Raw genomic sequence first — 25,148 nt, forward strand, 5'->3', positions numbered from 1 at the left:
AAATAGCCTCCAAACTAAACCATGTTTATTTCAACAGTACAGATCAAGTACAGTCTTATTTATTTTAAACTAATAGGAAACTTAAATCTTATTCAGAGTAACATGTTGACTTCATCATAATCAAGCTTGTGTCCTGAAGTTATTTTTATAGTTTCAAAAATACTTTTGTCTTCCAGATTTGAAAAGTGATTCAATCTTAAAAATAAAACACCTATCATAGGGCAAATTATAGTTCTGAAATAAGCAATTACATTTTAGCCAAAGGGTCTAGAAAAAGATCTCGGAAATGTATGTATGAAGGGAAAGGCAACTACAATACAAAAGGCCAGCCTATAAAACTGTAATATATTGTTATATTTAAAAAAATTGTAAATTATTTGAAGGAACATAAATAGCACAGGCTAAGGCATGAAACTACAGTCATGCTTAACAACAGGGATAAATACAGAGAAAATGCGTGTCGTTCGGCAATGTCATCCTTGTGCCACCATCATAGAGCACACTTACACAAACCTAAATGGTATAGCCTACTACACAGCTACGCGATATGCTATAGCCTATTGCTTATAGGCTACCAAATTGTATAGCATGTTACTGTATTGAATACTCTAGGCAATTGTAACACAGCGGTAAGTATTTGTGTATCCAAACATATTTAAACATAGAAAAGGTACAGTAAAAATATAGTATTATAATCTTATAGGACCACCATTGTATATACAGTCTGTTGTAGACTGAAACATCATATGCGGCACCTGACTATATACAGATTAAAAGGCAGTTATAATAGACTAATGTATATTAGAACTAATATAAGCTATAATGAGATAAAAATGCTGTATATGTACACATATATACACCAGAAATATATACACTGATTTATAATGCAGAGTTTTAAAGACAAATTTCTTACCAGAAGTTGAAGATAAAATATTAACTATAGCAACTTGTGTGTCTGAAAGTGCTTCTTGATATGACAAATTTGCCAAAAACCACTAAAGGAAAAGAAAACCAAAGTGAACCCTAATGAAAGACATGTTTACATCTGTCATTACAATTCAGAATTCCCTCTTTTGTTCTCCTCCTAAACACTGTTCTCACAAGATGTTTTAAAAGCTGCTTTGTATTGAAAAAATCACAGGCTCCCAAAAAAGACAAACATTTATAATCAGACCTAAGACCCCGCTACCCAGTTTCCCTTAAAATTTAACAATAGTTGGTTAACAATTAGCATTCAGGTTTTTCTTTTCTTTTTTTTAATGAGAGTAAAATCAAGTATCAAATCAATTTAAAAATTTGCTTTATCTAGGCTGGGCATAGTGGCTCATGCCTGTAATCCTAGCATTTTGGGAGGCTAAGGTGGGTGGATTGCTTGGGCCCAGAAAGACCAGCCTGGGCAACACAGTGAAACCCCATTTCTACAAAAAAAAGATACAAAAATAAGCCAGGCGTGGTAGTACACACCTGTAATCCCAGCTACACGGGAGGCTGAGGTGGGAGGATTACTTGAGCCTGGGAAGTTGAGGCTGCAGTGAGGCCTCGCTTCAGCCTAGGTGACAGAGAGACCTTGTCTCAGAAAAAAAAAAAAAAAAAAATTGCTTTATCTAAGTACTGCTGACACTCTGTGAAGTTTATCTAAATCATATTTAAATTTGGGAAAATTCTCCAACATTAGAATATGTACAGATGAATACAGCATAACGAGAAATCTATTAAACCAGATGATGTGCGTGGATATGGATGGTCTTAGCTAGCTAGCTGGATTGAAAAATAAAAGGCTATATTCACTTTGGAAATTTAGACATGTCCTATGAAAATTGTTAATTTACTGGTTAATTGTGATTGTTTTTCTGAATCTCAGTTTGGAGACACAACCCAAAGAGTTCTCATAACTTTGGATACAGTGAAGGAAGCTTTCCAGCTATCAGGACTTTTTCACAAAAATTCTTTCTTTTCTTCCACTTATCTAGGTTAGGATGGAGAATAAGAAATAATACTTTTGGCCGGGCGCAGTGGCTCACGCCTGTAATCCCAGCACTTTGAGAGGCCAAGACGGGCGGATCACGAGGTCAGGAGGTCGAGACCATCCTGGCTAACAACGGTGAAACCCTGTCTCTACTAAAAATACAAAAATTAGCCAGGCGCGGTGGTGGGCACCTGTAGTCCCAGCTACTCGGGAGGCTGAGGCAGGAGAATGTGTGAACCCGGGAGGCGGAGCTTGCAGTAAGCCGCGATCGTGCCACCGCACACCAGCCTGGGCGACAGAGCAAGACCCTCCGTCTCAAAAAAAAAAAAAAAAAAAAAAGGAAATAATACTTTTTTTGATGAAGGCTGGCAGGATGTCTGTGTGTCCAAAGTTCAGTAATTTTCACTGATAATTCATCCATTTTTTGTGGATAACACTTTTTTTACTATCTGAAACAATGCGACTATGAATATCTTAATTCTAGCACATGCCTGCCACCTGGTACATAAGTACATGAGTGTCACCAAAGCATATACTAAGAGGTGGATTGCTGGGTCAAGCAAAGTAAACTAACGGCTAGACTAATTGTTTTTGGTGTCTCTGCTACTTACACTGGTTGACTCGAAGAGCTATCCCACTAAATGACTTATCTCTATTAAGACAGGAACATCTCTCTAACTCTCTCAGAGCCTGTGGCTGAGTAGTATTACACTAGTATTCACACTGCAAAGAAGCAGTAGAGACACATGATTGTAGAGCACTATCAGAAGGCAGCAGATGGCTGACAGCCTAGTAGTCTCCATTCAGTCTATACTGTACTCAAGGCTAAAGCCAGAATGAAATTATGGCAACGTGGTTCTGATTCCATCTGCAATCCTTTGATTTCCTAGATAATTTCACATGCCTATCTAGATAAAATGAGGTAACAACTGATGGGCAATATCAAACATATATGGCAAGAGAAGCCACAGTCTGCGTGCAGATGAAGTGCTAGAAAAGAAGACTCAACCCTTAATCTTATCTGTCAAAGATTTTCTCCATGAACAGATAATGCTCACAGAGTGATTATTAGCTTTCTTGACCCACTTCTCTTACTATTTTTATACTTAAATATTGTCCTCATTTTCCAAACAACCTCACTGGTCCATGCTAATTCAAGGTAAATAAATAAAAACAGATCACTTAGATAAGAAGCATTCAAAGGTCATAAGAATCCTTCATTAGCTGTGAACTCTTTCCAGAATAACCTTTCCATTCTCTACCTCTCACCAAACACCATTCTCTGGCTATTGTTTCCACGGCACCCTCATCACAAAAGAAGACCCATCTCAACCATCCTCCAATAAAAATTGTCCATACAACATCTGCCTTCATTATTTCAGAGTTGAGGACAACGATTTATGAATAATTATAGCAAATAATACATTTCATAATTTCATTAGTAGTAATTCATTTATAAATTGTCATAAAACATTAATATTTGACAAAATATTGTGTATGTTCAAGGTATATAACATGATTTAATATACACATAACATTGTCTACTGATTACCATAGTCAAATTAGCACATCCATCATCACCCATAGTTACCATTTTTCTGTGTGTATATGTGATGAACACACTGAAGAATCTGCTCTTATCAAATTACAAGAATATAGTACTGTTATCTGAAGTCTCCATACACATTAGTTCCCAAAACTTATTTATCTTATAATTGAAATTATGTACTCTTTGACCAACACACCCCCATTTCCCTACCATTCTACTCTCTGGCAACCACCATTCTACTCTTTGCTTCTATTTTAGATTCTACATACATAAGTGAGATCATATTTGTGAGTATTTGACATTCTATGCCTAGCTTATTTTATTTAGCATAATGTCTTCCAGGTTTGTCCATGTTGTTGCAAATGGCAGGATTTCCTTCTTTTTACAGCTGAATAATATTACATTATGTTCAGCCATGAAAATGTACTATATATATTCATCCATCGATAGACACTCAGGTTATTCCCATATCTTGTCTATGATGAATACTGTAAAATAAACATGGAGGTGCAGACATCTCTATGAGATACTGATTTCATTTACTTTGGATATGTAGTAAGAGATATTCTTGATAAAGCCAGTATCACCTAAATTATATTTTACAGAAAAAAAAAACCTAGTAAGACAAAAGATATTCAAAGAAGATTGGCAAATACAGTAATCATTAACTCCTTTTAATCTACACTGTCCAGTACATTAGACACTAGCCACTCATGGCTACTGAGCAATTGAAATTGGCTGGTCTGAACTGAGAAGTGCTTTAAGTATAATGCATACTGGGTTTAGAAGATTTTAGTACAAAAAAGAATGTAGGCCGGGCGCGGTGGCTCACGCCTGTAATCCCAGCACTTTGGGAGGCCGAGACGGGCGGATCACAAGGTCAGGAGATCGAGACCACGGTGAAACCCCGTTTCTACTAAAAATACAAAAAAAATTAGCCGGGCGCGGTGGCGGGCGCCTGTAGTCCCAGCTACTCAGGAGGCTGAGGCAGGAGAATGGCGTGAACCCGGGAGGCGGAGCTTGCAGTGAGCCGAGATTGCGCCACTGCACTCCAGCCTGGGCGACAGAGCGAGACTCTGTCTCAAAAAAAAAAAAAAAAAAAAAAAAAAAAAGAATGTAAACTATCTCATCAATAATTTTTACATCAATAACATGTTGAAATAATATTTTTACATATAGTGGGTTAAATACAAATATAATACTGAAATTGATAACATCTGTTTCCTTTTCCTTTTTTAAATGCATCTACTAGATAATTTAAAACTATGTTTGTGGCCTGCATTTGAGGCTCATGTTATATTTCTATTGAACAGCACTGCTCTTAACCTTACCTAAAGCTTATCATTCTATTAAGCTAGATTTCTAAAAAGGTAAGTTTTCTCTCAGTATCTGCAGGGGATTGGGTCCAGGACCCCAACCCCAAAGGTATCAAAATCCAAAGATGCTCAAGTCCCTTACATAAAATGGCATAGCATTTGGATACAATCTACACACATCCTCCCATATACTTTAAATCATCTCTAGATTACTCGTACCTAAGACAACGTAAATAGTTGTTGTGCTATTGTTTTTTAATCTCTATTATTTTTATTGTTATATTGCTGTTCTTTTATTTTTTCACCTTCACTATTTTTGATCTGAAGTTGGTTGGATCCAAGGAGGCAGAACTCAAGGATTTGGAGGACAAACTGTATGTCTGGACTATATTCCTCTGACTTCCCAAAGGAATGCCTTTATTTTAGTGATAACTTGATTAATAATATTCTGCTAGGTAAATCAAAAGAAAATCTTTGGAATTTGCAGTATGATAATTACATATGTAATAAAAATAGTTTAAAGTCTCATATATTCACGTTATTTTATTAGTTGGGGTCTCTGCTTGTTTTAAATGAGTGTAAGGCAGGACTAAAATGTATTAATTATATGCTACCCAGTTTTCAAAGGAGATGTGTAATAAAAGCTTCTATAGTTGACCCTTGAACAACATGGGGATTGGGGGACCAACCCTCAGGCAATAAAAAAAATCTGCTATAACTTTTGACTCCCCTAAAATGTAGCTACTGATAGACTACTGGTGACTGGAAACCCTACCAATAACATAAGTAATGATTAACAGATATTTTGTATGTTATATGTAGTGTATACTATATGCTTATAATAAAGAAAGCTAGAGAAAAGAAATGCTATTAAGAAAATCATAAGAAAGAATATATTTACTACTCATTAAGTGGAAATGAATCATCATATAAAGGTCGTCATCCTTGTCATTTTCATGTTGCATAAGAAGCCTGGGAAAGAGAAGGGACTGGTCTTGCTGTTTTAGGTGTGGCAGAGATAGATGAAAATCTGTGTGTAAGCATACCTGCGCAATACAGACCCATGTTGTTCAAGGACCAATTGTATATGGTGAAAATTAAAACAAGAGTAAAAAGATCAGAGCCAGATTAAATGGGTAATGCAGTGGGAGCTGGCTGTGGAACGTGATGATTATATCAGAAACTTCAGTTTAAAGGAAGAAAGCTACTTCAGGCGAGCATACAACTCATCTGTAGGCAAAAAGGCAGGGAGGCAATAGGAAAACCTGAGTTACATAGCTCATTGTCTGTTAAAAGGAACTATCTCCCTTCCTTGGAAAAAGCAAACTTTTTCCTAACTTAAAACTCTGAGAGAAATGTATTACGTAAATTGTTATGTAACAACACTAGCCTTTATAGCAGATTTAAAGGTATGTGCAGATAATAGCATTTTTTAAAATTATTTTTTGAAATTATAATATACATAAAATATACCATTTGGATCATTTTTAAGTGTACAGTTAGTGGCATAAAGTGCATTCACATTGTTGTGCAACCATCACCCCATCCATCCACAGGATTTTTTTCTCTTTTTTTTTGAGACAGTCTCGCTCAGTCACCCAGGCTGGAGTGCAGTGGTGCAATCTCAGCTCACTGCAACCTCTGCCTCCTGGGTTCAAGCGATTCTCCTGCCTCAGCCTCCTGAGTAGCTGAGACTACAGGCGTGCACCACCACGCCCAGCTAATTTTTGTATTTTTAGTAGAGATGGGGTTTCACCATGTTGGCCAGGATGGTCTCGATCTCTTCGCCTCGTGATTCCCCACCTCAGCCTCCTAAAGTGCTGGGATTATGGACATGAGCCGCTGTACCTGGCCAGATTTTTTCATCTTATAAAACTGAAACTATCTGTTAGCTTTCTGCTTTCATAATGTATTTTAAGTTGCTATTTTTCAAAGACAATTTATGGTCTAAGTGACCCAAGCATCTACTGACAGAATAATGAATAAACAAAAGATGGTATATCTGTACAATGAAATATTATTCTGCCTTCAAAAGAAAGGAAATTCTGACACAAGTTACAACCTGGATGAACCCGGAGGACATTATGCTAAATGAAATAAACCAGTCTCAAAAAGACAAATGCTGTATGATTCCACTCAACATGAGGTACTTATGAGTAGTCAAATCCATAGAAACAGAAACAGAATAGAGGTCGCCAGGGGCTGTGGGTGGTGGGAAAGAAGAGTTATTGTTTAATGGATAGTTTCAGTTTTATAAGATGAAAAAATTCTGTGGATGGATGGGGTGATGGTTGCACAACAATGTGAATGTACTTTATGCCACTAACCGTACACTTAAAAATGATCAGGGCCGGGAGCGGTGGCTTATGCCTGTAATCCCAACACTTCAGGAGGCTGAGGCAGGGGACATTACCTGAGGTCGGGAGTTTGAGACCAGCCTGACCAACATGGAGAAACCCCGTCTCTACTAAAAACACAAAATTAGCTGGCTGTAGTGGCGCATGCCTGTAATCCCAGCTACTCGGGGCGGTGAGGCAGGAGAATTGCTTGAACCCAGGAGGCAGAGGTTGTGGTGAGCCGAGATCGCGCCATTGCACCCCAGCCTGGGCAACAAGAGCAAAACTCCGTTTAAAAAAAAGAAAAAATGATCAAAATGGTGTATTTTATGTATACTTTATTATAATTTCAAAAATTAATTCTTAAAAAGGCTATTATCTGCACATACCTTTAAATCTCTATAAAGAGTAGTGTTATTAGTAGAGCCAGGGAATGGAGAAAAATGGGCTATTTGAGTATGAAAGGCAAAATCATGACATTAAAAAAATTTTATAATCAGGCTAATAACATTGACATTAGCATTTCATTATTTAGGGTTTTAAGATGCTCGGTATAAATTTGAATCTTAAAGGCTCATATTAAAAAACCTTGGATTAGGCTACTTCCAATGATGTATACATAAAATAGCACAGAAATTCATTTTTTAAATTCTACATGTTAGAGTTCTCACTAACTCAGACAAGTCTCTAATCCCAGCTTAGCCCAAAATAACAATACTTTATTTACTCCATCATTATTCTATGTGAAATCTTAAGCACATTTTTCAGTTTCTATCTTTAAAAAGTAAGAAACTATAAATAATACAACCAGAAATTCTGTAGAAATATACTGAGTACTTGACAAAATAATACTTAACCTCATTTATACGAATATAAAACTGCAAAACACTTATTTGAAAAAAATCAATGCATACAGTAAACTCTTATCTGGATATTTACTAACCTTTGTATATACATATATTACAGTGGAAAATAACTCTATTCATAATTTTGACCATGAGGCAATGCTAAATTCTGAAGAACTTCCCAAACTGTGTGTGTTCAAAAGTTTGTGCATATATATAAATAGCTGAAGTGTTATAGGACTTATTGAATGCTAACTCTTTGAGGTATATCAAGCATTTACTAATTTTGATACCCTAACTTCCTACAGGTCTCAAACAGCAGAGTTTAAAGTCAGGATTAAACAACCTAATTGTCTCACACTTCCATCCTATATTGTTGGTATATATACTGTCTTAAAATTCAAGTTTCAAATATCATATGCAAACATATCATAAAAAGACCTACCACAAAGCAAAAAAAAAAGCTAATTTTTGCTACTTGAGTTGCAGTAAGTTTCCCCACAGTTTTCAGTATGGATTCTTGTTCTTTCACAGGATATGACATTCGAGACAACTTTGCTTCCAATGCATGGCTTGACGGAAGCTGTCGAATCTCCATGATATTACTGAACCTTACACGAGACTTTTTGGGGGCTTAAAAGGAAAAGCACAATACGAAATATTTAAATAATTCTTCTCCAACAAAAGTCACAAGTTTTAATTTACTGATAAACGTATAAGTTCATCTATGATCAGAGTAAGACAGTCAAAGTAAACCAGAGGTATATCATTACCTGAGACAACTTTGTTCACTTAAAAGAGCTAAAAGGAAAAATGTTTTCATCTACAAAAATGTTGTAAAAGGTTTAAAATGAAACCAATATTCGAACAAGGTTTCTGCAATTGTGTACTGTATATACACAACTGCCTATTTCAGGATTTTAGTTGATTACTATTTTAGTATTTCTAGTAAAACTTTATTTGGATTTTTCCTCATGCATATCCAATTTATGAGAATTCGTTTCCTGGGCAAGCACACAGAACAATTCTCTATAGGTCCATTCCTTGCAAGGGAAATTAAGGATAAATACTGCACCTTATGTTAAAGGTGGCATTCTTCACTAAATTCACAGAAGCAGCAAAATTCTTATAATTTGCTATTAGGCTCTTTGAGGGCATATTTAAGAGGATATTATTTGTTTAAAAAAGTATATATATAAATGTATATGCGTGTGATGCGTGTGTGTATATGTGTGTATACATATATATGATGAAACCATAGAGATCTCTGGTATTTAGAAATTATTTCCAGTTGAAATAATACAAAAATGATTATACTATATTAGATTCACAATCCAGTCAAACTTCTAGAAGACTTTAGGCTGAGACGACACCACATGGAGCAGAATTGCTGGGTGTTTCAGTCAACCCACATCATCACTAAGTTCTGAAGTGGCTTGGATAAAGCTAAACTTTCTACCCATTTCTAAGTTTTGCTTACTTTTTTCAGTATCAATGTTTGTGCTCTCAGGTTTTTCACTTGGAAGATCATGGAATTTCACAGGAACATACAGAGGTTCACTCTGGAATATAACAGAAAAAAAAATAAACAACAAATATAAAAGCTAATATACTGGTTAAAATTTAAACGGATGGTACGTAAACACAAATACCATCTAAAACATGGTTGTTCACCACCAAGTTTAAACAGCAATTTTCAAGACTTAAAAAAGGAAACTCAACAGATCCATACAGGTACAATGACAGAAAAGAATCCAGTTTACAGTTTAGAAACGTAATATAACAGCATTGGCATATTATGATATCTAATATTTAAATGTCATAAAAACATATCTCTTTCTTAGCTAACAGATTCTATCTCAGCTAACAGATTATGTCTCATTCCTTTTCATTCATTTAACACATGCTTATTGAGCTCCTACTATGTCAGATGCTGTTTCTACATCCTGGGGAAATAAGGGTAAATAAAAGCAGTCTCTTCCTCAGTGATCATTCAGTCTAACAGGGAAGGCAGATAACAAACTGATAACCAGGTATATAGTATGTATTTAATATTTACTAAATTGTCTCCTCTTATATTAACTAAAATTCTTGAAGACCTTTACACAAAATAGCTACTACTTACCAGTTCTTACTATGTATTGAGTACCAACTCTAGAGCAGTTAAACATATATTTCTCATTAGTCCTCACAATAATTTTATAGAATATGGCCGGTGCAGTGGTTCATGCCTGTAATCTCAGAACTTCGGGAGGCTGAGGCGGGCAGATCACTTGAGGTCAGGAGTTCGAGAGCAGCCTGGCCAACATGGTGAAACCCCATCTCTACTAAAATACAAAAATTAGCTGAGCGTGGTGGTGCGTGCCTGTAATCCCAGCTACTCATGAGGTGGAGGCAGGAGAATCGCTTGAAACCAGGAGGCGGAGACTGCAGTGAGCTGAGATTCTGCCACTGCACTCCAGCCTGGGTGACAGAGCGAGACTCCATCTCAAAACAATAATAATAATATTAATAATTTTAGAGAATAAAGCTGAGATATAAAGTAATCAGGTAGTAGACAAAAGAATTAAAGCCAGGTTTGTCTAACCATGCTCCAAAGGTCCATATTTTCAGGTAGTTATAAATTCCTCAACTGTTTTTACAAATGTTCTTCAGATGATCTATATTTAAGGTACAAATCTCCAACTAGGCTAATTGTTCAAAATTAACAGAATTTTTTTTATTTCTTTGATTTCTCTTTTAACTCCTGGTATAGAGCTCTACCAATAAAAAAATGTATATATTCAGTAAATGAAGGGACAGTAGGTTTGGAAATAGACATAATCTCTTTGTTATACTGAAGTTTTCACTATAGCATCTGGCCTAGAGCAATTTGACATATCCATCCTACAGATAATAGCAAGAATTAGTACAAGAGTAGTCAGAAGAACAGGCTGTCATCTCAACTCTGTCTTCTGTACTGATAGAGACAAATGATACTAAATTATGTTATTGATGCTTAAAATCCCAGGAAAAAAAAAAATTCTTCATAGTACCTATTAACCTACTCTGCATGCCACTGTAGCCTACACTAAAAAACAGAGAGGCAAACAAGAAAACTGTGCTGGGAGTAAGGTCACCAAGCCAGTGCTTCACAAATTGCTATTAAATTTTAGAGTAATTACAATTTTTCTCAGATAAAATGCCATGTTTGGAAAGAAAACAAGTATCATTAAAAATACATTTTACAGAGATGCCACCCTGAGCAACACAGCACGACCATGTTTCTAAAAAATAAAAATCAAAAGCTAGTGGTGGAGTATGCTTGTATTTAGGAGGCTGAGACAAGGGGATCGTTTAAACCCAGCAGTTCAAAGTTAACAATGAGCCATAACACTGCCACTGTACTCCATCCCAGGCAACAGAGCAAGACCCTGTCTCTAAAAAGAAATCTAAAAATAAAAAATAAAAGAAGAGGTGCCTGAGTGATCATCTTAAAAAAAAACAGATTTTTATATACTACCTCTCCAACTAGATTATAAATGCTTAAAATAAGTGACTACGTCAATTACTTTACTTGCTTATTACCTGTCCCCTCGCAAATACACACACACTCACACACTAGAACAAAGCTGTATCTTCAGAGCCTAGAACACGTGTTTAACACATATTTGTCACTGTAAAAAATCTGTGGAATACACAAACAAGCAATTTGCCTATATAGTCTCAGTGTCAAAAATATGTGTTTCTAAATGATAATAATAACGTGCATGAAGTAAAAAAGTTGGTTAGTAACAAAGGATTGTCCTTTATTATTTTCACTCCTGAACCAGTTTCCCCTTCCCCTCTCTCTTCAGAGGCAGCTAAATTGCTTACCTCTAGGCCCCAGGTATCCCTAAGGAGAAAAAAAGTACCAAATTACAATCCTCATGATGGGCACCCAATATTGAGCCATATCTATGTTGTAACATAGCTTTGCTAACATCAAAACTGTTTCAGTTTTTCCTACCATGGCTCAACCCCACCTCTCCATTCCTGACAAAAAAAGAAGGACTTACCAAAGAACTGTTCATGGTTGTATCTGTTGTGCAAGCAGCAAAGTAACCTTCAGCATCTGCAAACTAAATACAGATAACAAGGTATAAAATCCAATTCAATTTATATTACACTGTAGGACTAGTCAGACATGACTCAAATAAATAGAAGCAAAAATCCAGAATCAACCTACAAGAGTATAACTGTTACTAACAATAATAGCAGCTAATGCCACATATTCACCATTGTGAGGTAGGTATTATCTTCATTTTATGGATGAAAAATTTGAGGCTGAGAGATTTTTAATCCTGACAGTCAGGATTAAAACCCAAGTTAGTCTAAAACAAAAGCTTATGCCCTTTTCACAACACTACTATAATATTTCAGATAAGTAGGGAAAGGAGGGATGGGTTAGTTAAAAAGGCAAGTAACAGGCCAAGGCTGGTGGATCATCTGAGGTCAGGAGTTCAAGACCAGCCTGACCAACATGGTGAAACCCTGTCTCTACTAAAAATACAAAAATATTAGCTAAGGGTGTTGGCGCGTGCCTGTAATCTCAGCTACTCAGGAGGCTGAGACAGGAGAATGACTTCAACTCTGAAGGTGGAGGTTGCAGTGAGCCAAGATCGTGCCACCGCACTCCAGCCTGGGCGGCAAGACTACGTCTCAAAAAAAAAAAAAAAAAAAAAAAGGGAAGAAACATCTCAGTATCTCAGTATTATGATGAAATTAGTTTTGACCTCAAAAACCTCTGAATGAGGCCAAGCGTGGTGGCTCACACCTGTAATCCCAGCTCTATGGGAGGCTGAGGTGGGTGGATCACTTGAGGTCAGGAGTTTGAGACCAGCCTGGCCAACATGGTGAAACCCTATCTCTATTAAAAAATGCAAAAATTAGCTGGGCACAGTGGCGTGTGCCTGTAATCCCAGCTACTCAAGAGGCTGAGGCAGGGGAATCGCTTGAACTAGGACGCAGAGGTTGCAGTGAGCCGAGATCACGACACTGCACTCCAATCTGGGCCACAGAGCAAGATTCCGTCTCAAAAAGAAAAAAGAAAAAAACCCTGAATGAATTTCAAGGTTTGGACCACACTTTGAGAATCACTGCGCTAATGCTATATGATTCCATTTCATATTCATAGCTAGTCTATCATTATCTCTGCTGAAAGTCTAAAGAGGTTAAAAAACTTGCACAAGGTCAAAAGTTGGCAAGTGATAGAATAAGATTCAAACACTAGAGCCCCATGCTGTAAAAGAACCCTAAAAGATCAATAACAAAAAGGGAGTCATTGTAGAAAAATAAGACGCAGACAACAAACACAAGAGTTCTACTTTCCAAAAAATATATGAGAAAGTAACCAAAAACATGCACATTAAACAAGCTATCATCATTGTTCACCTGTCAAGTTGCCAAATGTCGGGATGTTGGTAAGGGTTCAATCATGAGATTTAATGAGTGTTTAACAAGGGTTTAATTATATACTGCTAACAGAGATAAGAATTAATGCAACCATTACAGACGGTAATTTAGCAATAAGAATTAAAAGCTTTAAAAATGACATTACTTGGCCGGATGCAGTGGCTCACGCCTGTAGTCCCAGCACTCTGGGAGGCCGAGGTGGGTGGATTGCTTGAGGTCAGGAGTTCAAGACCAGCCTGACCAACATGGTGAAACCCCGTCTCTAATACAAATACAAAAATTAGGCGGGCATGGTGGTGGGCGCGTGTAATCCCAGCTACTCAGGAGGCTGAGGCATGAGAATCACTTGAACCCAGGAGGCAGAGGTTGCAGTGAGCCGAGATCACGCCACTGCACTCCAGCCTGGGCAAGAGTGTGAGATTCTGTCTCAACAACAACAACAAAAAATGAATGAAGTACAGAAACACTACAACATGGATAAACCTTAAAAAGAAACAATTCCATTTTCATTTTTATTTTATTTTTTTTGAGACAGTCTCACTCTGTCACCCAGACAGGAGTACAGTGGTGCAATCTCTGCTCGCTGTAACCTTCACCTCCCGACTTCAAGCAATTCTCGTGCCTCAGCCTCCCAACTAGCTGGGATTATAGGAATGCACTGCCATTACTGGCTAATTTTTTGTATTTTTAGTAGAGACAGAGTTTCACCATGTTAGCCAGGCCGGTCTCAAACTCCTGGCCACAAATGATCCAGCCACATCAGCTTCCTCAAGTGCTGGAATAATAGGCATGAGCCACCGCACCAGGCCCAATTCCATTTTTGTAAAAAATAAAAAATACACACATGAAAAGAATGGTAGGATATATGTCAAAATATTATCAGTGGTTATTCCTTGAATGGTAGAATTTCTTTTCTTCTTCTTGTTTCTCTGTATTTTCTAAATTTTCAACAATATACCTATGCTAATACACATACAATTTATCCCTACATGTGATATTATGATGTATATATAATTGCTACAATGTATATGTATTACTTTTGCAAAGTAAAGAAATACGTACTTATATTTTTGGTAAGTTAAATTTGTGTGTGCACATGAGTATACATTTGCAGGCTTCACCTAAATTTAAAAAAAAAATTTAATGTTTTTTATTTATTTATTTATTTATTTAGAGACGGAGTTTCGCTCTGTCACCAGGCTGGAGTGCAGTGGCGTGATCTCAGCTCACTGCAACCTCTGACTCACGAGTCCAAGCAATTCTCCTGCCTCAGCCTCCTGAGTAGCTGTGACTACAGGAGCATGCCACCATGCCCAGGTAATTTTTGTATTTTTAGTAGAGACGGGGTTTCACCATGTTGGCCAGGATGGTCTCGATCTCCTGACCTCATGATTCGCCCACCTCAGCCTCCGAAAGTGCTAGGATAAGAGGCATGAGCTACTATGGCCCAGGCAGGTCTTGAACTCCTGAGGCTCAAGAGATCTGCCTGCCTTGGCCTTCCAATGTGCTGGGATTACAGGTATGAGCCACCAAGCCCAGCTTTAAAATACAATTATTGAAAGCCCCTGACTGCAGGGTGCAGTGGCTCAGGCCTGTAACCCCAGCACTTTGGGAGGCCAAGACAGTGGACTGCCTGAGGCCAGACTTTGAGACCAGCCTGAGCAACATAGTGAGACACTGTCTCTACAAAAAATACAAAAATGAGTGGGGTGTGGTATTGCGTGGCTATGTACTCAGCTAGAGAGACTGAGGCAAGTGGATTGCTTGACCCCAGGAGTTCAAGGTTATAGCAAACTATGATTAAACCACTGCACTCCAGCCTGGGCAACAAAGTGAGACCCTGTCTCTAAAAATAAATCAGTAATTTTAAAAAGAATGTACTTATTAGATAAGACAAGAAACAAACAATACTATTTTAACCCACAAAAAATAATACACATGAAAGAAAAAGATTAATAGAGACAGAAAATAATATAGTGGTTACTAGGGTTTGGAGGGAAGAATGAATAGGGGTTATTTTTAAGTCTGTGTACAGACTTTCTGTCTAGGATGATAAAAAATTCTGGAGCTGATGGTTGTACAGCAAAGAAAATGCACTTAATGCCACTAGTATACATTTAAAAATAGTTAAAATGGTATATTTCACATTATATATATTTTAACATAATAAAAAATTTTTTAAAAGGATTAATATAAGAAACAGTTTTATAATTCTTCATTCTCAATAATTCAAAATTTCTACTTCTATAAAGAAGATATATCATTATATAAACTCATATTTCTTTCAACACTATGAATGAGCATGTTATATTACTTCAATCAAAGAATATAGTTTGATTAGCCAAACATCTAAAATATGTCTGGAAATATGAGATTTTCATTTTAATACATAAAACTTTGAATTGTTTTGTTTCCAGAATCCACCTAACAATTAGAGGATACTCATCCAATCTGCAAAGACTCTTGACATTCTTCTTATTCCTTAGTTTCATCTTCATTGCCACATTAATTGATTTGGACTAATTCAACAATTTTTAACAACTCAGAAAACATCATGGAGTAAGAGTTCTCACAAAATATTCTGATACTACTTGATTAGAAGAATACATTTAAAATTCTGGACGAGAGCAGGTTTCCTTATATCATCTTCACTCGCTTAACTGAACAGCTTAAAATAAGACTCTCCTTAAAGAAACTAATACGTCTTTAAACTTTGAAAAAACGTACATATACCCCCTTCCCAACAGACACTTAAAATTAAAAACTTACAAAAGCAGCATGCTTTCCGCGAAGTCCTCTTGTACACTGTTGTCTCCATGGCTTCCAAATAATAAAGCCCAAAAGGTACAAAACAAACATAGATGTTTTTGCAAAGGTGCTGAAGAATGGTTTGTTGTACTGGGTAAAAACATACTGCAGAGGAACAAGTTACACAGACAACTTTGAGATGATCTTAAACCTTATTACTCGTCTCCAAAATAAAGTCACTACATGATTTTTAACTCTTCAGAAGTTCACTTGGAAAGAAGAGTCAAAGGGATTACAAAAATATTTTAGATTCATTTCTGAATACTGTATTTACCTTGCATACAAAAGGATATCACCAAACAAAGCAGCAACAACCTGCTAAAATAAGTTTGGTTTAACATTCATTGAAACCTACTATGAAACAGTGCCTATACTAGGAGCTAAAGAAAAATAAGACAGGGCCAGGCGTGGTGGCTCACGCCAATAATCCCAGCACTTGGGGAGACCAAGACAGGCGGAGTGCTTGAGTCCAGAATTTCAAGACCAGCCTGGGCAACATGGCAAAACTCTGTCTCTGCAACAAAATAGAAAAATTAGCCAGGCGTGGTGGCATGCGCCTGTAGTCCCAGCTACTTAGGAGGCTGAAGCAGGAGGATCCCTTGAGTTCACAAAGGTTGAGGCTGCAGTGAGCCATGATCAAGGCACTGCACTCCAGCCTGGGCAACAGAGCAAGACCCTATTTCATAAAGAAAAAAAAGAGAGAAATAAGGGAAGTTATCCTGCCCTTGGGGAGCTTAACATCTAATAGAGGAGACATATATATGAAGACAATAAGCATAATGTGCCAAGTAACAAGAGAGGGGTTCAGGATACCATGGGAGCACCAAAAGGAAACTGACAAATTTCAACGTTATGGACGTTTCCCAAGGGAGACTGGTGTTTTCTGTTTGTTTGTTTTTAGTGTATCGTGAATATAAACTCACAATTTTTTATATCCTAAGAAAATTCCTAGTTATAGCCACTAAAAAGGCATAGAAAAAAATGACAATCCAGGAGGAAAGTGCAACTCTAGGACGTAAACGGTGGTCCACGCCATTTGATACTAAAAGAAACAATGGCTCTGGCCAGGCACAGTGGCTCACACCTATAATCCCAGCACTTTGGGAAGCCAAGGTGGGTGGATCACTTGAAGTCAGGAGTTCAAGACCAGCCTGGCCAACATGGTGAAACCCAGTCTCTACTAAAAATACAAAAATTAGCTGGGCATGGTGGCAGGCGCCTATAATCCCAGCTACTCAGAAGGCTGAGGCAGGAGAATTGCTTGAACCTGGGAGGCAGAGGTTGCAGTGAGCCAAGATCACACCATTGCACTCCAGCCTAGGTGACAAGAGCAAAACTCCATCTCAAAAAAAAAAAAAAAAAATCAATAAGGCCATATTAAAAAGACTTAAAGAATTCCAGCTAATAAATACAGAGGGAATAACTCAAAAAAAAAAAATCACCATTTTGCAACCCCTAATGAAATACTTTATCTAGACAACTTAAACGTGGATATTCAACTATTACCTAAAAGGTGATGAGGAACTTTATAGTACTTAAATGGCATCATCTAAATTGAGACTTGCAGTCATTAATCTCATGCTGGAATGTTACAGGAAGTACTCAGTACCCCAAAGTATTCTTTCCTGAAAACTAAACCTAAATCGACTTTATACCTAACTACCACTTTACAAGAAATAAAGAGAAAAATAACAAGTTAAATGATACCCCAAGGAAACAATCAGCTAAATCCAGAATGTGTGACACACCCAATAGGAAAAATGACCCAGTTTCTCCAACAAATTAATGATATGAAAAAAAAAAAAAAAAGGAGGGAAGATACAGTTAAGGAATAAAGTGACTTAAAAGATATCACAAATGCAACGCGTGATCTTTGTTTAGATCCTAACAAACTTAACGGGAAAAAAAAGTCCTTGACCCAACTGCAGAAAACTGGACTGGAGAAAACTGAACATGAACTGGATGTCAGATGATCTTAAGGAATTACAGTTAATTTTGTTAACTATGTTAATGGCATAGTGATTATGTTTAAGAAAATTAAAAGTCCTTTTCAGTTTCAAGTATATAGGAAAGAAATTGTGGCTGAAATGACATGTGACATATGCTTTAAAATATGCTTTAAAATGCTCCAGGAAAAAAGTTTTGAGGAGAGGTTGATAAGGTTGGCAAATTTGGTTAACTGCTAAAGGTAAGTAATGAACACAAGGAGATTCATTATAATATTCTACTTTGTATAGGTTAGAAAATATCCATAATAAAAAGACTGATTTTATTTTTGAAATACACACTTTATCTCCAAAGTTTGCTTTCTTTTTTCTTTTTTGAGAAGGAGTTTCACTTTTGTTGCCCAAGCTGGAGTGCAATGGTGTGATCTCGGCTCACTGCAACCTCTGCCTCCCAGGTTCAAGTGATTCTCCTGCCTCAGCCTCCTGAGAAACGGGGATTACAGGTACCCACCACCACACCCAGCTAAGTTTTGTATTTTTAGTAGAGACTGGGTTTTACCATGTTGACCAGGCTGGTCTCAAACTCCTGACCTCAGGTGATCCACCCACCTCATCCTCCCTAAGTGTTGGGATTACAGTCATGAGCCACCACGCCCGGCCCTATCTCCAAAGTTTAATGAGCATATCTGGTTGAAGAAGTAGAGACATTACATATACTCTTGAATAATGAGATTATAAAATATCCTCTTACTAAAATATTTTACTTTAAAACAATAAAGATGAGTTTTTTTCTCCAGTTTCATTAAAGTACAACTGACAAATACCAAATATATGTACTTTTTACAACGTGGTGTTTTGATATATGTATACATTGTGAAATGATTACCACAAACAACACATTTTTTCTTTTCTACTTTGCTTAGATATGGTTAAATTATAACTTAACCAGGTGCTATTTGGTCCTAAATTGTATTAACTGATAAATAAAAGCAAACTATTTATTTTAAATGAAAATAAAATTTAAAAGATAGATTTAGTTCCCTGTCAATATCAAAGACATTTCTTTGAGGTAAAAGTACAAAATGTTCATCTAAAAGAAAGTTATAGAAGAGTTCTAAAACGAAAAATATATGGCCTATTAGATTCCAGAGACTAACTCCGAAAAGTATAAAAACTTATATACTTGGCCGGGTGCGGTGGCTCACACCTGTAATCCCAGCACTTTGGGAGGCCAAGGCGGGCGGATCACGAGGTCAGGAGTTCGAGACCAGACTGACCAACATGGTGAAACCCCGTCTCTACTAAAAATACAAAAATTAGCCTGGCGTGGTGGGGCACGCCTGTAATCCCAGCTATTCAGGGGGTTGGGGCAGGAGAATCGCTTGAACCCAGGAGGCGGAGGTTGCAGTGAGCCGAGATCGCGCCATTGCACTCCAGCCTGGGCAACAGAGGAAGATTCCATCTCAAAAAAAAAAACTTATATACTCATAGAATACAATGCCAATGTCAATATTTACTTAGCTACAATATGAGAAGACCTGAGTATTAAACTGCTTTTGAAAGTTAAATTCATTTTATAAATGCCAGTTTCCTGCTGTATATTCGCCTTAAAATTGCAACATAGAAGTTGAAATGCAGACTTCTGAAAATAAAAGTTGCTTTTTATAGGGATCATTAACCAAGCAGAATAAAGTATACAAGTAGAAAGAAAAACTAGCTTGCAAATTCAAAATGCCACATTACTACCAATAGGTCATCAATAAAGATACAATTTAACTGAAGGAAATTGTAAAGATACAACTTAACTGAAGGAAAATTATGCGGTATACCAAGCACCTCATAATAAGGTTTGAGTCAGCAAGCATAAATGTGGATGCAACCACTCATGGGCATAACAGTGACCTACACATGAAAACTCATTATTTTTACTCATTTGTCCAAAAGCACGCTGAACTTTCTAGTAAATGGTGACATTGTTTTGCATCCTGATAGTTATTTCACTAGAAAATAATATTCACAGAAAGAATTTGAATTTAGAAAAAAAGCCAAAAGTAACACTTTCAAATATAAGAAAATATGCATAGTCTCTCTAAGTAACCCTCCCTAAAAAATGCAAGAAAACTGTATGAAACAATAAAAAAGATCATCCTTTCAGTTTTAACTTCAAGTGGCAATCATTCGATATTTTTTAAAAATTCGATAGTATTTAAGATACTGCTTTGAGAAAGCAGGAGATTGTAATGGCTAGAGTTACTACAGGTTAACAGTAACATCGTGGCTGTAATGTAACATCATTCCTGGACCGCAGGTACGTACCGAAGTAAGTTCGGAGGAAGCAACCCATATCACATCAACAAGCAGCAGAATAACAATCCCAAGAGCCATTCGCCTGCGCTGAGTGAAACCACTGTTCTGGGAATTCATTCGGTTCATGATAAACACACACACCATTTGCAGTCTGTTTTTTTTAGAAAATACAGATCACATTAGAGATGATTTTAGAAAAATAACCATTAAAAATCAGAAAATTAGTATAACAGAAACATCTGACATGTGTTAGCTAATGTTCAGTGTGAAAGTTACATAGTGGATAAGCATGTGGAACCTACCTGGTCTTAAGAGCCTCTCTGAGATCCTCAAGAGCAATGCCGGAAAACTTGGCAGATCTCAGTCTGAAAGGTGAAGAGCTCAGCACCCCTAAAAACAACCATGAAATTATGCTATGAAAACGTCAGTAACTCAAGGTAAGATTCATCACATCGTTTTTTACTCTTCGCCTTCAAACTGAAAGCAAATCAAAGAAAAGGACCAAAAGGTGTTAAACATACTTGCCACCTTTCTCAGTACTTTCATGGTATCCACTGTACGCTTCAGATTATCCTTAGAGAGATACGCGATACCGGGCGGGCAGCGAGGGGGAGTAATATACAACAGACGGCACATTTAAGAATAGTTAACTACTAGAAAATAGCTTCTCTGAATTTCACAAACACAGAACTCCATTCACCTCTCCACCCAGAGGAATCCATCCCCGGAGACAGCGTCTAGACACTGTTTCTAAAAGTGTCTTTTCTGTCCCCGATCTCCTGGAGTGGAATTTGGTTATCCGAGAGTAAGTGATTTGTTGTGGATCTTGAAGGCACCTCTCCAATATCCTCAAGTGGTAAAAGAAAATGATTCTCCACGCTCCTCCACCCACCTCTGTCAAAACATCCAGTCATTTAAAAAGAAACAGCTGGGAAAAGGAATCCTCCTCCTGTTTTGGAGCGGGGAAGACAGTTAAGGCAGTGACGCCTCCCCGGCGAGCCGAGGCGAGGGCGCACGCACGGCTTCCTCAATTGCCAGGGGTGGGCGCAGGGCTCGGGCGCCCCTGTCAGCTCCCGTCCCTCCGCCCCTGGAGACCGTCACGGTTTCGGTCAAGGCGCTCCGGCTGCCACCAAGGGCAGGAGGTGGTGCTGTTGGTGGGCATTCCGTCCCGGTTTGGGCTCCGGTGATGTCGGGGCCCTTCCCTGCCTGCCTACCTGGCCTTCCTGCCCCGCGATGGCGTCGTGGCGGCACCATGAGCGGACCGGCCAGGCCCCGCAGCCGCCCAGCGCCACGGCCGCGGCCTCGGACTCACAGAGCTGTCACGGCGCCTGACATCGCGCCGCACTGGAGGCCCAGCTCCTGAAGCCGCGGTGCCCCTCAGGGAGAGGCTGCTGACACCACCCAACTCCACTCGGCCCAGGAGGGCGTGGAGCGGGTGAGGGGAAGGGACAGCTCAGTCAGCGATGGCCGCGGAGACCCTGGGTTCTGCTCTGGCCCCGGCCCCGCCCCCGGCTTGCCCTCCGCGCAGCCTCGCCCCCCCCCAGCCGAAAGCGGCGACACGTCATAGAGGCGCGACGGCGGACTGCGCGTGGGCGCGTATCCAGCGTGGCGTGGCAGAGGCTAGGGAAGTAATGCGAGGCGCTCCGCAGCGAACGAGGATACACGGCGGCGAGGCGAAAAAAGAGCGAATATAGGAAGAAGGGAAGTAGGGCGAGGTGGAGGAAGAAGAGGAAAGCGAGCGTGGGTGTCTGGGGCACAGCGTTGGACGAGGGAGTGCCAAACCTCCGCCCGCCTTAGAACGAAAGCTGGCAGCTCCGTTTCACAAACTGCGAACCTGAAACTTTGGATATCCCTTTCTCGACAGCCGAAACGCAAAGTGGCTTAGAGTGCTTTTGATTCTTGAAACCTTCTGTATATAAACAAGATCTCAGCTCTAGGAGTTACAAACTACATCCTAGGGCAAGCTACTTCAACTTCTCTGGCCCTCGGTTTCTTTATCTACAAAATGGACATGATGATAGTACCTGCCACATTCGTTTTTTGTGTATATGCCAGGATTGCATGAGTTTACAAATGTGAAGGGCTTAGATCCATTCGTGGCACATAATAAGAACCTCACAAATGTTAGCAATTTTTTGTTTGTTTGTTTTGAGACAGTGTCTCACTCTGCCACCCAGGCTGGAGTGCAGTGGCACAATCACAGCTCACTGCAACCTCTGCTTCCCGGGGTCAAGCGATTCTCCAGCCTCAGCTTCCAATGTATCCGGGACTAGAGGCGCAAGCCACCAATGCCAGGCTAATTTTTATATTTTTCAGTAGAGACGGGGTTTCGCCATGTTGGCCAAGCTGGTCTCCTACTCCTGGTTTTAAGTGATCCGCCCGCCTCGAGCTGCCGAAGTGCTGGGATTATAGGCGTGAGCCACCACGCCCTGCCAAATGTTGGCGATTATTAAACTGTATATAGACTTGTTCCTTAAATATTTTGACTATTCCATGGGAAAGGTTTGTCCAGCATCCTGATTTCTATCTAGAAGACAAAAACAAGACTAAAGGGTTCTGTAATTTAACATCTTGTCCAGATGGTGTGAAGAAATTAAGTTCTCTTACTCTTATAGTCACGATTTAGTGTACCTCTTACCTTTTAAGTCTTGTTTCAGTGAAGTTGAATGCATATTCTAGCGACTAATAAAACAATGCCAATGAGCATTTTAATTGATCGAATCAATTTCAAATAAACTATAAGCATCAAACACCTGTAATAAATCATTCAGAAACGTATTGTGCAAGAAAAAAAAAAAAAACAAAACCTTAACCAACTACTTGGTATGACTACTTAGGGGAAATTTCGTTGCAGACATTAATCATATTATTCCAGCACCAGTCTCTTTTTTTATTTCGTTAGCATTCTTTAGGGTATCAGCCCGTAAGACGCCTAAGAATTCTTTATGCTAATATTTGATGTATAGTCTGAAAAAATAATAGCATTATAAATATCTCTCAGAATCTTAAGAGTCAGGAAAGCTAGATACCAATTCTTAATCTGACTACAATTTGTTATATAATCTTGAGGATTATTCTACTCTCTACTGTGCCTCAGTTTCTTCTATAAATATGAGCTTCTGAATTAAAATATTGTAAATGATAGTACTGTGTAAGTTACCATTATTACCTCCTGTTTCCAGACCATCTGTTAAAGGACAAGCTGTGGATATTCTTGTAACGGATAAAGTAATTCTGGCAGACTGTCTTCAGCTAGTCTCAAAACCTAGTTTAACTTCCATTAATATCTTTTCCCTGGGTTATTTAAGGGAAATTCCACGGGACTGCTGTAACATAGGCCCTAGTGTGTTTCTGTGCTGTGGCAGCATCCTGAGCATCTCAGGCATTCCTTTTTTTGTCCTTATGTCTATGTCTTACCCAAGGCTAAATCTTCAACTGTGTAATTTCAAATGTAAGTTCCACAAGAGAAAGGATTTTGTTCTGTTTTGTTCTTCACTATTATCCTCAGCATCTAGAATAGTGCCTACTATTCTCTAGCTGCCAGCCAATGTTTGTTCAATGAACTTGAACATCCTGCTGTCTCTTGATCTTTTCCTTATACTTAATTCCTTTCCGAAGTCTCCATTTCTGTCATTTAGAGTGAGAAAAGAAAATTATTTTTATCTGAGGAATGTGGTTATTTTAAACTGTCAGACCCAGAGGGACATTAAAAGGAGACAACAATCACATCCTACTTCTCCCTTGAGCTAGGTATTCATCTCCTGAAACTGCTTGCTTATGCCACAAGTAGCTATAAATTAACCTAATGTTGCATCAGACACTATAACCTACATCCTATAGCTTAACAATGTAACTAGTCACTAATAAATGTTATTTCCATAAACCAATAAGAATTTCTGTACACAACGTTGTATCAGTTCACTCCTTGTTCCCTTTTTTGCCTTTAAAGATTCACCTGTGGGCCGGGCGCAGTGGCTCACACCTGTAATCTCAGCACTTTGGGAGGCTGAGGCAGGCAGATCACGAGATCAGGAGTTCAAGACCAGCCTAACTAACATGGTGAAACCCCGTCTCTACAAAAATTAGCTGGGTGTGGTAGCATGCACCTATAATCCCAGCTACTCAGGAGGCTGAGGCAGGAGAATCGCTTGAACCTGGGGGTGGAGGTGGCAGTGAGCCAAGATGATGCCATTGACTCCAGCCTGGGCAACAGAGCGAGACTCTGTCTCAAAATAAATAAATAGGCCGGGCGCGGTGGCTCAAGCCTGTAATCCCAGCACTTTGGGAGGCCGACACGGGAAGATCACAAGGTCAGGAGATCGAGACCATCCTGGCTAACCCGGTGAAACCCCGTCTCTACTAAAAAATACAAAAAACTAGCCAGGCGAGGTGGCGGGCGCCTGTAGTCCCAGCTACTCAGGAGGCTGAGGCAGGAGAATGGCGTGAACCCGGGAGGCGGAGCTTGCAGTGAGCTGAGATCCGGCCACTGCACTCCAGCCTGGGTGACAGAGCGAGACCCCGTCTCAAAATAAATAAATAAATAAATAAATAAATAAATAAATAAATAAGAGTCACTTGTGATGGCTGCTAATCGGTGTGTATATTCAAGGTAACTTGAATCTATGCTCCTAGGTTGCAATCT

The 25,148-nt window shown here is 38.7% G+C and overlaps 1 protein-coding gene across 6 annotated transcripts in view; it reads right to left on the reverse strand.

Annotated features, from left to right (window-relative positions):
* Positions 1-22,163, reverse strand: part of SLC35F5 (solute carrier family 35 member F5) — a 49,031-nt gene extending 26,868 nt beyond the window's left edge. For 4 of the 6 annotated variants that reach the window (XM_050752089.1, XM_050752087.1, XM_050752088.1 and 1 more), the window contains exons 1-8: positions 21,028-21,622; positions 20,809-20,896; positions 20,516-20,657; positions 16,215-16,358; positions 12,050-12,112; positions 9,493-9,574; positions 8,458-8,645; positions 914-995 (exon numbers count right to left, since the gene is read on the reverse strand). In XM_050752089.1, the coding sequence (XP_050608046.1) occupies positions 914-995; positions 8,458-8,645; positions 9,493-9,574; positions 12,050-12,112; positions 16,215-16,358; positions 20,516-20,657; positions 20,809-20,896; positions 21,028-21,142 (904 nt within the window). In that variant the 5' untranslated portion in view covers positions 21,143-21,622. Of the gene's footprint in view, positions 1-913; positions 996-8,457; positions 8,646-9,492; positions 9,575-12,049; positions 12,113-16,214; positions 16,359-20,515; positions 20,658-20,808; positions 20,897-21,027; positions 21,623-21,720 lie in introns of those variants that run through there. The other 2 variants (XM_050752091.1, XM_050752092.1) reach the window with 2 other exon arrangements.
* Positions 22,164-25,148: the final 2,985 nt, after the last annotated feature.

Source organism: Macaca thibetana, chromosome 12, assembly GCF_024542745.1.
Source record: "Macaca thibetana thibetana isolate TM-01 chromosome 12, ASM2454274v1, whole genome shotgun sequence".
Classification (NCBI taxonomy): Eukaryota; Metazoa; Chordata; class Mammalia; order Primates; family Cercopithecidae; genus Macaca; species Macaca thibetana.